This window comes from Pollicipes pollicipes, unplaced genomic scaffold (assembly GCF_011947565.3).
Source record: "Pollicipes pollicipes isolate AB1234 unplaced genomic scaffold, Ppol_2.1 Scaffold_3447;HRSCAF=4054_pilon_pilon_pilon, whole genome shotgun sequence".
Classification (NCBI taxonomy): Eukaryota; Metazoa; Arthropoda; class Thecostraca; order Pollicipedomorpha; family Pollicipedidae; genus Pollicipes; species Pollicipes pollicipes.
In genome coordinates this window covers 32,627,015-32,639,868 of record NW_023596297.1, presented here as the reverse complement: position 1 = coordinate 32,639,868, position 12,854 = coordinate 32,627,015, and the positions used below count along the sequence as shown (strand labels likewise).

Sequence of the window (12,854 nt, the reverse complement as noted above, 5' to 3'; positions counted from 1 at the left end):
TTCACACGACCAAGGGCTGCTGGCAGAGCGCGGCCGTGTTACGTCAATTTTCTGCATATAGCAAAAATGAGCGCATGGTGAGCCAAAAAATCGCAAAAATCCCAGAAGGCTTAACACGGGCGACGCAATTTTCGCGGCCACCGGACGACGGCACGACGCGCGTCCGCTCCCGTTGCCACATATCGATAACCAAGGGTCACAGCGACATGAAACTTGCGCAGCCAGATGGCCAATTGGGCCATTGGCCTGGTGTAAGTTTAAGGCGCCAAGGGGTAGGTGGCTCGTGCACATCTGCTGAAAAGATGAAATTGGCCGTTTTGACAGGTTTGTACATTTTGGGCTATATCTCCGCACGCGGTGCAAGTAGAGGTGTGACTTTGGTCTCCCAACATTCCAAATTAAAGCAGCTACACTTTCCGAGTGCATAGCAGCTTTGTGCGACGAACTGTTGTCCTGTAAATTGCAATACAAGTTGCAAACCTCCAAGTTTTGAAAGCCTGCGCCTAATACGGGCCTCTACCGTCAAAGCTATTCATAATTTAGCGTTGGAAACTACATCAGCGTGTTGGCCGTTTCATTCTTTATTAACCACCGACGGAACGGCGCTGTACAGCCCCTTGCCGCTGGCAGCGGCTGTCTAACGTAAAACGGTTGTCTTGATCAAGTGGCTTGCTCCCTATTTCAGTGCCACCGACCGATTATGTCATCTCGCACCAAACTCTCGATAACGGCGGGTGGGACGACACGAGAGTGGCACGAAAAGATGCACCATGCGAAATGGTGTGTTAGCATGTATCGCGTCCAAGGATCAATTTCGCTCTTTTCCACGAGTTTACACGTGTTGTGCCAAATCTCGGCACCTAGGACACGGACACACTCGGAAGTGGCACGCTTCGATAAGGAATGGGAGGAGTAAGATGACAATGATAGGTCATACGTGCCACGTGTAATGCCGCCCACGTCTTGAGATGTGAATTTGGCTATTTTTGACGAGTTTACACGTGTTTTGCGATATCGCGGCACCCAGGGCACGAAGCGACTCCGAAGTGCCACGCTTCGATAGGCAATCTAACAGGCAATCACGCAGTGTAAGATGTGATGCCGCACGTGCCACGTTCCACGTGCGCACTAGCTGTTAAGATCCACTTTGCTGGATCGGTTTTTGGATTTGCTGGATTTCGTTGTCTTTTACGTTTTACGCCACATTTCTGCGTTCAGAGCATGTAACCACACGGGACTGGTATGACGCACTAAGGAATTAAAGGGCCCGTCGTGTGTTTCCACGTGTATGCAAGCACGGGTTACGTGTCAAACACATACGCCCCGGACGGACTGAGTTGCTGTTTTGACAGGTTGTAAAGTTTTGTGACACATGCAGCACCCAGGGTACAGAGCCACTGGGGAGTGGCATGCGTTGACAGGGAATCGGACAGTCACGCTGTATGAATTGTCATGTCACACGTGCTGCGAGTCATGCATGCACCAGCCAGCAAGATAGAGCTGGCCGCGAGTCATGCATGCACCAGCCAGCAAGATAGAGCTGGCCGCGAGTCATGCATGCACCAGCCAGCAAGATAGAACTGGCCGCGAGTCATGCATGCACCAGCCAGCAAGATAGAGCTGGCCGTTAACGGCCGCTTTTCACAGGTTGCGCTATATCTCGGCAGCGGGGGCGCCTAGAACCGTGATTTAAACGGTGAAACATAAATGATTAAAATTTTTCCTTTTTCATTAGGGCAGTGACGTAAGCATGGAAACGCTTGTTTACGCTAAAAATAAAGGATAAAGAACTTACCACGCTAAAACCCGGTATTTTGTTTGCATATTAAAGTACAATGCAGCAGTGTGCTGAGTTCATGCCCTGCTTGTGGAAGCGTTTCGTGCGCTGCAAGTGCACGGGTCTGATCGGCTGGGAAATACTAATTGCCTTTGTTGCAACAGCCTAAAAAGCAGGCCAATATCAGGTTTGTTGTCTGTGGCTGGAACTTAGAGAACAGAGAGGTGTTACGTGAGCCTTCGTCGTTTTAGCACGCAGGCTGGAGTTTTAAGCTTCCGAGGAGGCTATCCGAACCGTAAACGCGAGCAAGATGACAATGCAGCCGAGCCATATTAATCCTGAAATGTTTTTTGGTTCGTTAAGGAATTGGTCTCATCGAAATACCATTCCTAAACTAAATAGAAAGAACGCTTTAACACTTATACCCGATCAGCTGGCGCTTTTTTGTGTGTGTCAAACACGTACTCTTTACGATATTGCAGTCATACAAGGATTTGTTTTAGCATGGGCCTTTGGAACGGCGACTACGCGACATTAGTTATGAAACGAAAGCTTATACTAATTCTTTGAGAAAAAGGCAAACCTTTACGAAGGACACTTACGAAATGTGTTCGGGTGCCATTTCTCATTTCATCTGATGGCATACGCAAGATCATGCCATCGTCGAGGGAGCGACGAACGTCTGCCAATGCACATTTTCCCTTTTCGTATATCTGTTGATCGATGTGGCATGCCATCAGAATCCCATGAATAAGGTCTGATGATGTATCCTTCATACTAAACGTGGATGGGCACTTTTACTATACATAATCTCATTGACAATTTACATGTGTTTGCATTCTGCTCTAAAATAATGTTATTATCCTTTATGTATATAAGAATGTATATTTGCCGATCTGTTTTGGCTCGGGTCAGGCTTAACCCACGCTACATTAAATCATGAATTTGCCTCTTTTCTTTAACGATTGGATACACTTCGTAATGTTGGCACTTCTACATAACACCCAGATGAACGTACGTGTAGCACATATAAATCATATCAGGCATCCACAAGCCATATGCGACTGGGCACGTGTGCCGACAAAGTCATGCTGGGTCGAAGGGTGAAGGGTGATCTGAGCCTCGATGACAACACGATATATCGTCAGCTTGCCGTTCATACGACGCCTCGGTCGTGTGATGCCTTCACTGAGAAGCGCTAAGAAGGGAGCTCAGTTGGCGTGACCTAGATGACCCGGAAATTGAATTGACCTTTCATGAGCCTGAGGTACGTGCTCTGGCACAGCAAGTCGCCGGCAAGATTCAGTGCCGAATCGCCATGCATGACATTGAATATGAAAGCGACTCCAAAGCGTGGGCCCACTTCGGGTAGGGGGACGGCTCCTAGCATCTGGTCGTGTGACGTCATTTTGATACAATCTAGGATGGCCGTTGCTTGAGCTGATTCGCCACTGGCTCGTGACACAAATCGACGAATCAGAAAAATGCAGTGGTAGTAAAGCACGCACAAACATCAACCATGGTAAGAATCAATTTTGCTGGTAGTAATTATGTTATATCACTACTGCATCACTGTACACTTATTACTCAAGATGCCGTGGTTGCCTCTATTTTCTCCAGAGCTATAGTGAACAACAATGCAAAATGAAGTTTCGTGAGTGAAGTGCAAGTCAAAATTAAACATCCCCATAAATGTTGGCTTCATACAAATCTTGTAGGCATATGTGCACAAGTTCTTCTTGTTACGTTAAAGGGACGGTTCCACATTTGTATGGAGTTTGAAACTGAGATAGCCATTTTCGAGATTATCCTCTGCAGTTCAAAATTTTACATTTTAGAGGCCTTCAAGTATGTTTTCCTCATTTTTAAGGAAGGATAACTTATACAGACTATTTCGTACTGCCTACATTAAAGTCATTGCCATGTGCATGACGTCATAGAGATGTTAGACGAATTCCATCTTCTCGATGATCATACTATGTTCAAGGTCAAGATAATTATGGTCGTTGATCTAACTGTGTCTGGAGCACGTCTGCACACATCCCTGCATCAACGAGCAGCAGTTGGCTTTCAATTAACTTAACGCGTTAAACGCAGGTCTCGATTACGAACCACGTTTGTGATATATAACACGGGCATCTAGGCACTCGTGCCAGCTATGATGGACTTGAGACCGGGAATCGAATAACTTAAGAAAATACCGCAACCAAGAATGCAAATGTAAATGAGAAATATAAAATGCAGGACAAATGCACGAGAACATCACGAGAAAGGAACATTGCACGCGGACATAACGTTCTTCGCGTTTATCACGCACGCCTAAATTGATAAGCCGCCTTGCGTCAAGTAGAAGTGCTTTAAGTGAGTCAGCCCGTCTGCATTAGTGGCAGTTTTTATGCAGCCAGTCTGGCAGCGACTCTGACGTCATAAACACGTTCCATCGCGTGATCAAACAATGACGCATTGAGGGGCGTACTTACTAAATAGTAAAATTTGTTATCTGAAGGATTGTCAAAGAACGCAAAGCACAAAGACACGTAGCAAACCATTAGTTATAAGTATGCATTTTCCATCATATTTGATGCTCCGCTCAATACCTTGAAATATGGAGTATTTCTTTTACAGGTCGTTTGCCCCAGTGTGCCACTTCATCGTTAAGTGTTGAAGGACACAAAACCACGCACTCCTTGATTTGTTTGTTATTTTATTTGACGTAAAATCTGTTCAACACTAATATATCTTGCCTGCAAGAGTACTTGTTCACATTCTGGATGACCGATTCAAATGCATCACATCATTTCAATAAGCTTCACATACAAAAGTGTGGACAGCACTCAACGACATTGTGTCCGCTCACCACCTGCAACACTGATCGTTTAAATAAAACTGGAAATAAATTATCACAATACCACATACACAAACCCATTCACTCGTCCGGACGCCCGGTCTGCTCGACACCTCATTCCGCCTCACACGGACCCCAACCGCCGCACCTATCGCTACCAACACAGAGGTACTCCGTCCGCGTCCCTCCGTCAGACCCGAGCCAGCCGGAGTCGCTGAAGTCCTGACGCGAACAGCCGGCGGGACACGCGACGAGGTCGGCCACGCCCGAGCGGCGGGGTCGCCCTGAGCTCAGCGGCCAGCGGCGTGTCGCCTCTGGCCTCGCGCCTGCCGTTCGAAGAGAACGAGCGCCACTCGCGCGGGCACCGGCCGCCGGCCCGTCCAATGCCCTTCTCCGAGAAGCAGCGCCGGTGCGGCGGGCCGCCAGTGCGGTCTGGCCGGCCGCCAGCCCCGCTCACGCCGGCGGCGGTCCAGCGACGGGCGAGCGACCACGCGCCCCTCAGGCGTCCACCGTCGGGCTGGGGCTGCTGCGGGGCGTGGCTGGCGTGGAGGGCCGCGCCTCCCGCAACAGCGGCACCGACTGCTCCCGACGGGCGCTCGCCGACGCGCCCCTCCTCCTCGTCGAAGTCGTCAATGTCGTCGAAGCCCTCATCGCCGGTGAGGCAGCCCTCGAGTGCGCGGGCGGCCGGGCCGGGCGCGGCGGCGGCGGCAGCGGCGGCGGCGGCGAGCGCGGGCTCTACCGCCGTCATCGCCACCTCCGCTCGTCGGAGGATGCACGAGTCGGAGGAGAAGCCGCGCGGTCGCGCCGGCGGCGTGCGCACGTCACCGGCGCTGTGGGCCTTCTCGATGGCGCCGGCAGACGGCGCGGCCAGCGAGTTCACCGGCCCCGGCTCCGCGCACACTTGGCTCAGGTTGCTGTGGCTATCCTGCTGCAGACTGTAACTCTGCGAGGAGATTGTACTGAGTTTGCGCGGCACGAAGGCAACAGTGAGGCCGACCTTGCGACCCTCCACCTTCACCTGGACTGGTACGCTGCTGGCTCCGCCGCCGCCGCCGCCGAGCATCCCGCCCACGGCGCCGCCTACCGCGCCGCCCTCGCTGTCGTCCTGCGCCATGCCATCATCCACGCCCGACGACTCCTCCTGACTAGACTCGGTGAGCTTGCTGTAGACGTTGTGGAAGCGCGTGTGGCGCTGCGGCGGCGGCGGGTCGGCGCAGTGTAGCGGGCACCCGCTCTCGTGGTGGCGCCCGGGCGTGAGCGTGCCGGCGCCGGCCGCCGCCGCCGCCTGCGCTGCTTCGTCCGAGAAGGCGATCTGCCGCGTCAGCTTCGGCTTCGGCTTCAGGATGCCGCTGGACGCCTGCTTGAGCAGCGGGTGCGGGAGCGGGTGCGCCAGCACGATGCCGGAGTTCTGGCGCACGACGGCCGGCCGGAGCGGGCGGCCGCGCAGGCTGCCGGCGCGCTCGACCGCCTCGGCCAGCGCCGGCTTGTGCAGGCTGCCCTGGCCGCGCAGCAGCGCCGAACTGCTCATGTCGCTCGACACAGCTGGAGCGGCTCAGCCGCCACGACTGCGTCGTATTGGAGCCGGCCGTGGCCGACGAGTCGTTGCGCGAGCTGCTCAGGTTGGAGTCCTGCGACGGCTTGCGCGTCACCGTCCACGAATTGCGCCGGCGGCTGGGCGGGTGGCTGTGCGCGCCGTTCTGCTGGCGCAGGGAGTCGGAGCGGGACGAGCTGAAGTTATCGCTCGACAGGCTGGCGTTCCGCTTGTTCTTTTCCTGGTTCTTCTGGATCTCGGCTATCTGGTAGGCGTAGTCGTTGCTCGAGTCCATTTGCTCCTTGGCCGGAGTGGGACACCAGAGCGCGCGGAATGTGGCCCAGCGGCTGGGCGGCGGCGCCTTGGCTGTGTCGCAGAGCAGGCGCTGGCTGCAGCTGCACTGGGCGCTCTCCTTGCTCTCCTTGGAGGCGCGGTCGGCCAGGCTGTTGGTGTTGGCCGGCGTGTGTCGGTTGCTGAAGTTGCTGCTGTGCCGGCAGCGGCCGATGCCGCGCGTGACGCGCGACTCCTCGATCGCCTTGCAGATCATGACGCAGTCCTTCTTGAATTGCTTCGTCATGATGGCGTAGAGGAACGGGTTGCAGCACGAGTTGAACGGCAGGATGAAGACGGTGAAGACCTTGGCACCCGACAAGCCGATGAGGCGCACGCCGAACGCGGCCGTGACGGCGAAGAAGGCGATCGGCGCCCAGCACAGGAAGTCGGTGAACACCAGCAGAGCCATCCTCTTAGCAATGCGCGAGTCGTTGGAGTTCCAGGCCTGGCTGCCGCGGATCGCACAGTACATCTTCCAGTAGCAGCCCATCAGGATGGTGAAGGCCAGCCCGTTGACGAACATGAGGAAGACGACGTAGCCGGTGCCGGCGCCGGCCGTCTGGAAGGGCAGGCAGACGGCGAAGCGGCGGTAGTCGGAGACACCCACCAGCGGCAGCAGCGCCATCACCAGCGCGAACGTCCAGCCGCATGCCATGATGTAGCTGGCATGCTTGATGGAGAGCCGCTTGTTGAGGTGCATGGCGTGCGTGATGGCGTAGTTGCGCTCCATGGTGATGACGGCCAGCGTGTAGACGGACAGCTCGGAGCTGAGCACGCCGAGAAAGCCGGCCATCTGACAGCCGGCCGACATCTGCCAGGCGATGGCGTACTTGCGGAATTTACCCAGCGTCGAGGCGTCCACCACGGCCAGGAACCCTGCGGCACGGCAGACGGCGCGGGAGCGTCAGGGCATGGCACGGCGCCGGCTCGACAGGTGCGACTCACACATTCTGGGCGCACTTGCGCCTCAACACCAAGTAAAGTGTCGCCACATATTTATTCATGATAGCTTGAACGATATAAGTATTATTCCCGGACCGTCGATTACATGATTGCTCATGGCCACCAGTTAAAAGTAAGCGCAGATTTGATGCGATCGTTATTCGTGATTGTCACCATAAAACCACCACCGCTGGCCAAATCTCCGATCAAAACCAACGTCATCACCATATAAACACTTCTTTCGACTGAAGCACGTACAAAATCAAAATACAAAGCGCAGTGCAGGTTATCACCACGCACAGTTCCCTTCAAGTTACAGTGAGACCAACACATCACGCTCAGCGAGCAGGGGCGGTCATATCTGTGGTCGCCGCCTCACCCAAGTACACGCCCATGAAGAAGTCGGCGGCGGCCAGGTTGCAGACCAGGAAGCGCGGCACGTCCATCTTGCTGCGGGCAAAGATGAGCACGAATACGACGGTGCCGTTGCCGAGGAGTGCCAGCAGGAAGACCACCCAGACCCCGCAGCGTAGAGTCCACCAGTCGAACAGGTCCTCGCACGGCATGAAGGGAGCTGTCGGCCAGACGGCGGAGTCAGGCGGCGCACAGGTGAGCACTGATTGGGTACTTGGACAGGCATCCGGCGCCAGATTAGAAAATGGGAAAGCATTCTTTTTTAAATATATCAGACCATGCTTCATAGAAGATGACATAGAAAAACACAAGGCACGGCTTTCTTATTTGCTGACGCCTTGCAGTGACGAACAATGCTTTACAAAGTCGGGGAGAAACTCTGTCAAATTGATAGGCTGCACTATTATTCTCCACATTAAAATGCACCTCATCAATCCTGAAATCCCCCGAGCCGGCTGAAGCTTCCACGCAACAATTCACTTCCAGCACTAAATCGTGCTATTTGTTCCGCTATAATAAAATCATCAGACAGACATAAATTATCGAGCGCTACGTGTGCTGGCCAGTCCGTAAATTGCCGGAGATGAACGAGGCCTGAGCCATGGCTGCGTCTTTGTTGCGCGTGCTGCTCACATGGCGCCGGTGAACATTTGAGGTCACCGCCCCCGCCCGAGACGAACAGCAGCGGCTCGTCCGAGTCGGCGTGACCGCTGTCGCTCTCGTCAGCCGGCGGCGACATTTCGAAGTCCCGCAGCAGGGTCTTGCCAAGCTCTCCAAGCGTGTCGGACAGGTTAGCTGCAACGGTAAAGAGTGGCGTATTAACGATCTCGGTGGTGGCGCCCGGGATCATTTCATTATTGAATTCCTTGAATTCAATGAAATCCTTGAATGCGAGACTTGCTTTATCCTTAAATTCCTATTTTTGCCACTTAGCGATATTACTAAGGTCAATCGTGTTCTCAATAACTCGTTCAAATTTCTTGCAGTTAATTTGACGACGGCGTAGCCGCGTCGGCATAGTAGCTTCACGGACATCTGGGTTGCAGAGCATCGGTCGCACGGCCAGCGGACAGCAAACCGCCTACATCGGACTGGAGACGCACGGCACCCGCGATAGCCGCCACCTGTCGTTTCAAAACACAGCCCGCGAGCCGAGCCGGGGCTGTCCCGGCCGCCTTCGCCGTCGCACACGGTGAAAGCCCTCGTGATCGATGAGCGCGAGCGACGCACAAGGTCGGAGGGGCCCATTGACCCAGTCCCGCGCCTCCTCTCTATTAGCTCGCGTCACACGCGCGCCGCATCACTCACGGAACCCACTCACGGAGCTCGGAACTCACGGAACTCGCTCACGGGGCTCGGAACTCACGGAACTCGCTCATGGAGCTCGGAACTCACGGAACTCGGGCCAGGTGTCGGTGAAGTTCTCGCTCCAGGCGCTGAAGTCCAGCTGGTCGCCGCTGGGGAAGATGACGCGCTCCTGGACCTGGCTCAGCGTCTCGTTACGCGGCGCCTTGAGGCCGCGGAACTGGCAGCAATGGTAAGCGTACGACACCTCGACGCTGTGCAGCTGCGGCAGCTGCTTCGGCTCCGGGAACTCGCGCAGCTCGGCGATGTTGCTACAGTGCAGGTGGAGCAGGTGCTCCAAGCCGCGGTGCGGCAGGCGTGGGAAGCGGTTGCTGTTGAGGTTGAGCCGCTGCAGGCGCACCAGTGGCACGAACGCGTCCTCAGCGATCGAGGCCACCTCATTGTGCCGCAGGTCCCTGCCGAGCGCGCGGGAGGAGTCAGCGGTCTGGAAGTGGTGGTGGAAGGGGGGGGGGGCGGCTGGTGGCCGGAACGTTCGGATTGTCTTTACAATCGGCTGGAAGTTTGGTGGCGACCAGGGTGGAATGAAGCAGTGCTCATAGCCGTAATGGTAGCATGAGATGATCAATATCCCGCGTTTGCCGTCTTGAATGGTCGCTTTCAAGGTGTCTTCTGGTGTTCACTTAGGCTGCTTTCCTTTGCGAGCTTAATGCTCGAAATTTAGTCCAGGTTTCCATTTTGAAGATCTCAATACGTCTAGAAGAACAAAGAGAATGCAGCCGAAACTAGTGCTGCACATCCTTTCCATTGCCCCTCCCTTGACTTGCTAATCAGAAGGGGCTGTTCAGCTTTATCTAGCACTCTGAGACCCCAATGAACAGATGACGTGATGTGTACCCCGCATACACGCGGCCAACAACGAGATGACCGGCTGGTAATGACGGGGCGCATCGCACTAATGAAGGCTTGCCGTACTGTGAGCTCCGCCCTGACTCCTGATGGGAGCTGACGACCGCGCTGCATGAATCATCGCATTGCTAGTGCGGCGTGTGGCCACGGCTTTAACAGCTGTGTTTGGGCATCGGGTCGTAAACGTTTGGCTGCCGGCCAGACCCGCACCCGCCGTGAGGTCAATGACACCCGCAGAGACCCAGCCAGATGGATGATGCTACAGCTTACGTGATTTATCAGCAGTTCGAGCCATGGAGTGGAAATGTTGCACATCGTAAAGCTGACAGCCACATGCAATAAATTCACGCTAAACAGTACCAGCAAGAGGTAATGGACCCTCTGTCCACCAGGGTCACCAGTAGAAAGGCATGACAGAGAGAAAAATAGAACTACATCATGGATAAATCTGGCATAAATTAGTCATGAAGTCAACTTAAACGTCAAACGAAAGATGGTATCTGAAATGTTTACAAGTACATGGGTGCTGCTTTGTGCAGTAGAATACAGTAGAAGAATGTGATAGCAAGCATTAACAGCTGTGTTTGGCGCCAACAGCATTTCATTAACCCCTCTGCTCGGCTGAGATCAGGTGGAGGTTACTAACAATGACGCCACAGAACTGAGGCCTCCCACGTCTGACCAGTGGCCAGCGGGGGTGCGCGCCCTCGGCGAGAGCGGACAATGCCGCGCGTGATCATCCCCCGCCGCGGCCTGCGCGGAGGGCCGGCGACACGGAGGGCGAGCATGGCTGACGGCTTAAATCAGCCGGCGGGCCATCCGTTCCGATGATGCATCGGCTCTCTGACCGAGGACCTTCAGCACGGTCTCGCACATCACTCAAGAGCGGCTCCCTGCAGCGCCGAACCAGGAATGCGTTGCGAGGCACAGCTGGGTGACGGCAGGGGCTCCGCAGAGATCGTGAGCATCCGCCGCGGCTGTTTTGGTGTACCCATGGCCCTGCTGGCGCTTGCCTCTACGAGAAACACGCTCGCGTTGGCGTGTCATACGATTTTTCGCTGTCATTCGTTTTCAATTCGTTCGTTCATTTCTACGTTCGTTTCTATGCGTTTTAATGACAGCGCTGCGACTTGCCTATCACTACAAGCATCATCAAGGCCCTTGATACCTGATTTGGGTATGCCTGTACGTGAATAAAACCCCTGCATCGATCACCGCCCGTCAGATCTAATCAGACTGAATGCCGGCCGGTCGTTTGTCGGTCGTTCCACGCGGCCAGCGCGGATCACGGGGCGCGGAGGTCAACTGAGACCGGCACTGGGGACGGCCCCAGTGCCAGCTGGCCGAGGCGCACCGCGGCGGGTTGGAATCGCCATGTTTAGGTTTGATTCTCGCTCGCTGCGCATGTTTTTTTTTTCCTCGAGAAACTGGGTTATACGAATAAACGTCCGCAGCGTGTGACATGCGCCAAAGCTCTGCAATTTTCTGTTTTCAGAACTTAGCTTCTGAAGGTACGTGTTCAGCAACGCTTGGCATTCTAATAGAATATTTGAATATACCTCCCCAAATATTCAAATACCCGACCAGACGGGGTACTCACAGGATCACCAGACGGAGTACTCACGGGATCAGTTGACGGAGTACTTGCAGGATCACCAGACGGAGTACTTGCAGGATCAAAATTACGTAAGTTGTTCAGTGCATTAGCGGGGGGCACTATTCACAGAGATAAGACATTAGTATTAGCCTTATTCCTCGGAGAAAAACCAGGAGAATGGAGATATAGTTGGGTTGATATGCCTTTATCGAGACGATATCAGAAGTATTCAGCTATTGTTTCAATAATGTAATAACAATAGCAGAAGTCTTCTGTTATTGTTCCGATAAAGGCATGTTACCGCAATATCATCCCAACTATATCTCCATTCTTCTGGTTTTTCTCTGAGGAATAAGGCTAAAATTGCCGTCTTACTTGCAGGATCAGTAGATGGGGTACTTACAGGATCACCAAACGGGGTACTCGCAGAATCGCCAGACGGCGTACTCCCAGGATCAGCAGACGGGGTACTCACAGGATCAGCAGACGGGGTACTCACAGGATCAGCAGACGCGTGAGGCCGATGAACGTGTCTCCGGGCAGCTCCTGGACCCGGTTGTGACGCAGCACCAGGTCGTGCATATGGTACTGCGACCTGAACAGCTGACCCGACACCGACTCGATGGCGTTGTATGAGACGTCTCTGCAACGGCGAGGAGGTCAGCTCTCAGCGTGTTTGGGTGTACAGCACATGCCGTTGCTGCTCTAGCGGTGTGGTCGCTGGGAGTCAGGAATGTACGCGGTAAACAAGTGTCTTAATCTCGCAACGTCCGTGATCTGGATTACGTCTTGATGTCGAGACATTATTCGGTTGAGGGTTGTAAGGCATTCGAAATTTCTGCTGAGGTCCAAGCAAACGCCTGTTGCGCAGAAATACCGGCGCGTGCACCTTGCACGCGAAAATGTGCGATACATGTTGTACATACATGTAATGCAATGTAAGGCAACACATGTGATGTGAACACGCATGCAAATTAGCTAACCCTTCTCAACTAAATGTTTTACAGACCATTAACCCCATGTGGCGGCGTGGGATGAGCGGAAGGACACCAGACACGAAAATTGTTGGGTGTTGTGTAGATTATATCAAAACCCGACTTATTGGAGGCGGAATCCTATGAGAACCAATACCAACAGATCTCATCCACGTGATAGAAATTCCCCCTTTCATGACTTATCCTGCGGGGCCCAGTGCTGCAGCATC

At 54.1% G+C, this 12,854-nt stretch overlaps 1 protein-coding gene across 1 annotated transcript; it reads right to left on the bottom strand.

The window, feature by feature from the left end:
* Nucleotides 1-4,812: 4,812 nt before the first annotated feature.
* On the bottom strand, nt 4,813-12,293 carry LOC119092459 (follicle-stimulating hormone receptor-like; the record flags this gene model as incomplete). Its single annotated transcript, XM_037215421.1, is given in 9 exon segments — nt 4,813-4,844; nt 5,223-5,289; nt 5,707-6,030; nt 6,088-6,162; nt 6,164-7,362; nt 7,808-8,002; nt 8,476-8,637; nt 9,238-9,602; nt 12,150-12,293. Coding segments are annotated over 9 exon segments (2,563 nt in total), but the record flags the coding sequence as incomplete, so codon positions are not given.
* Between the last annotated feature and the right edge of the window lie 561 nt (nt 12,294-12,854).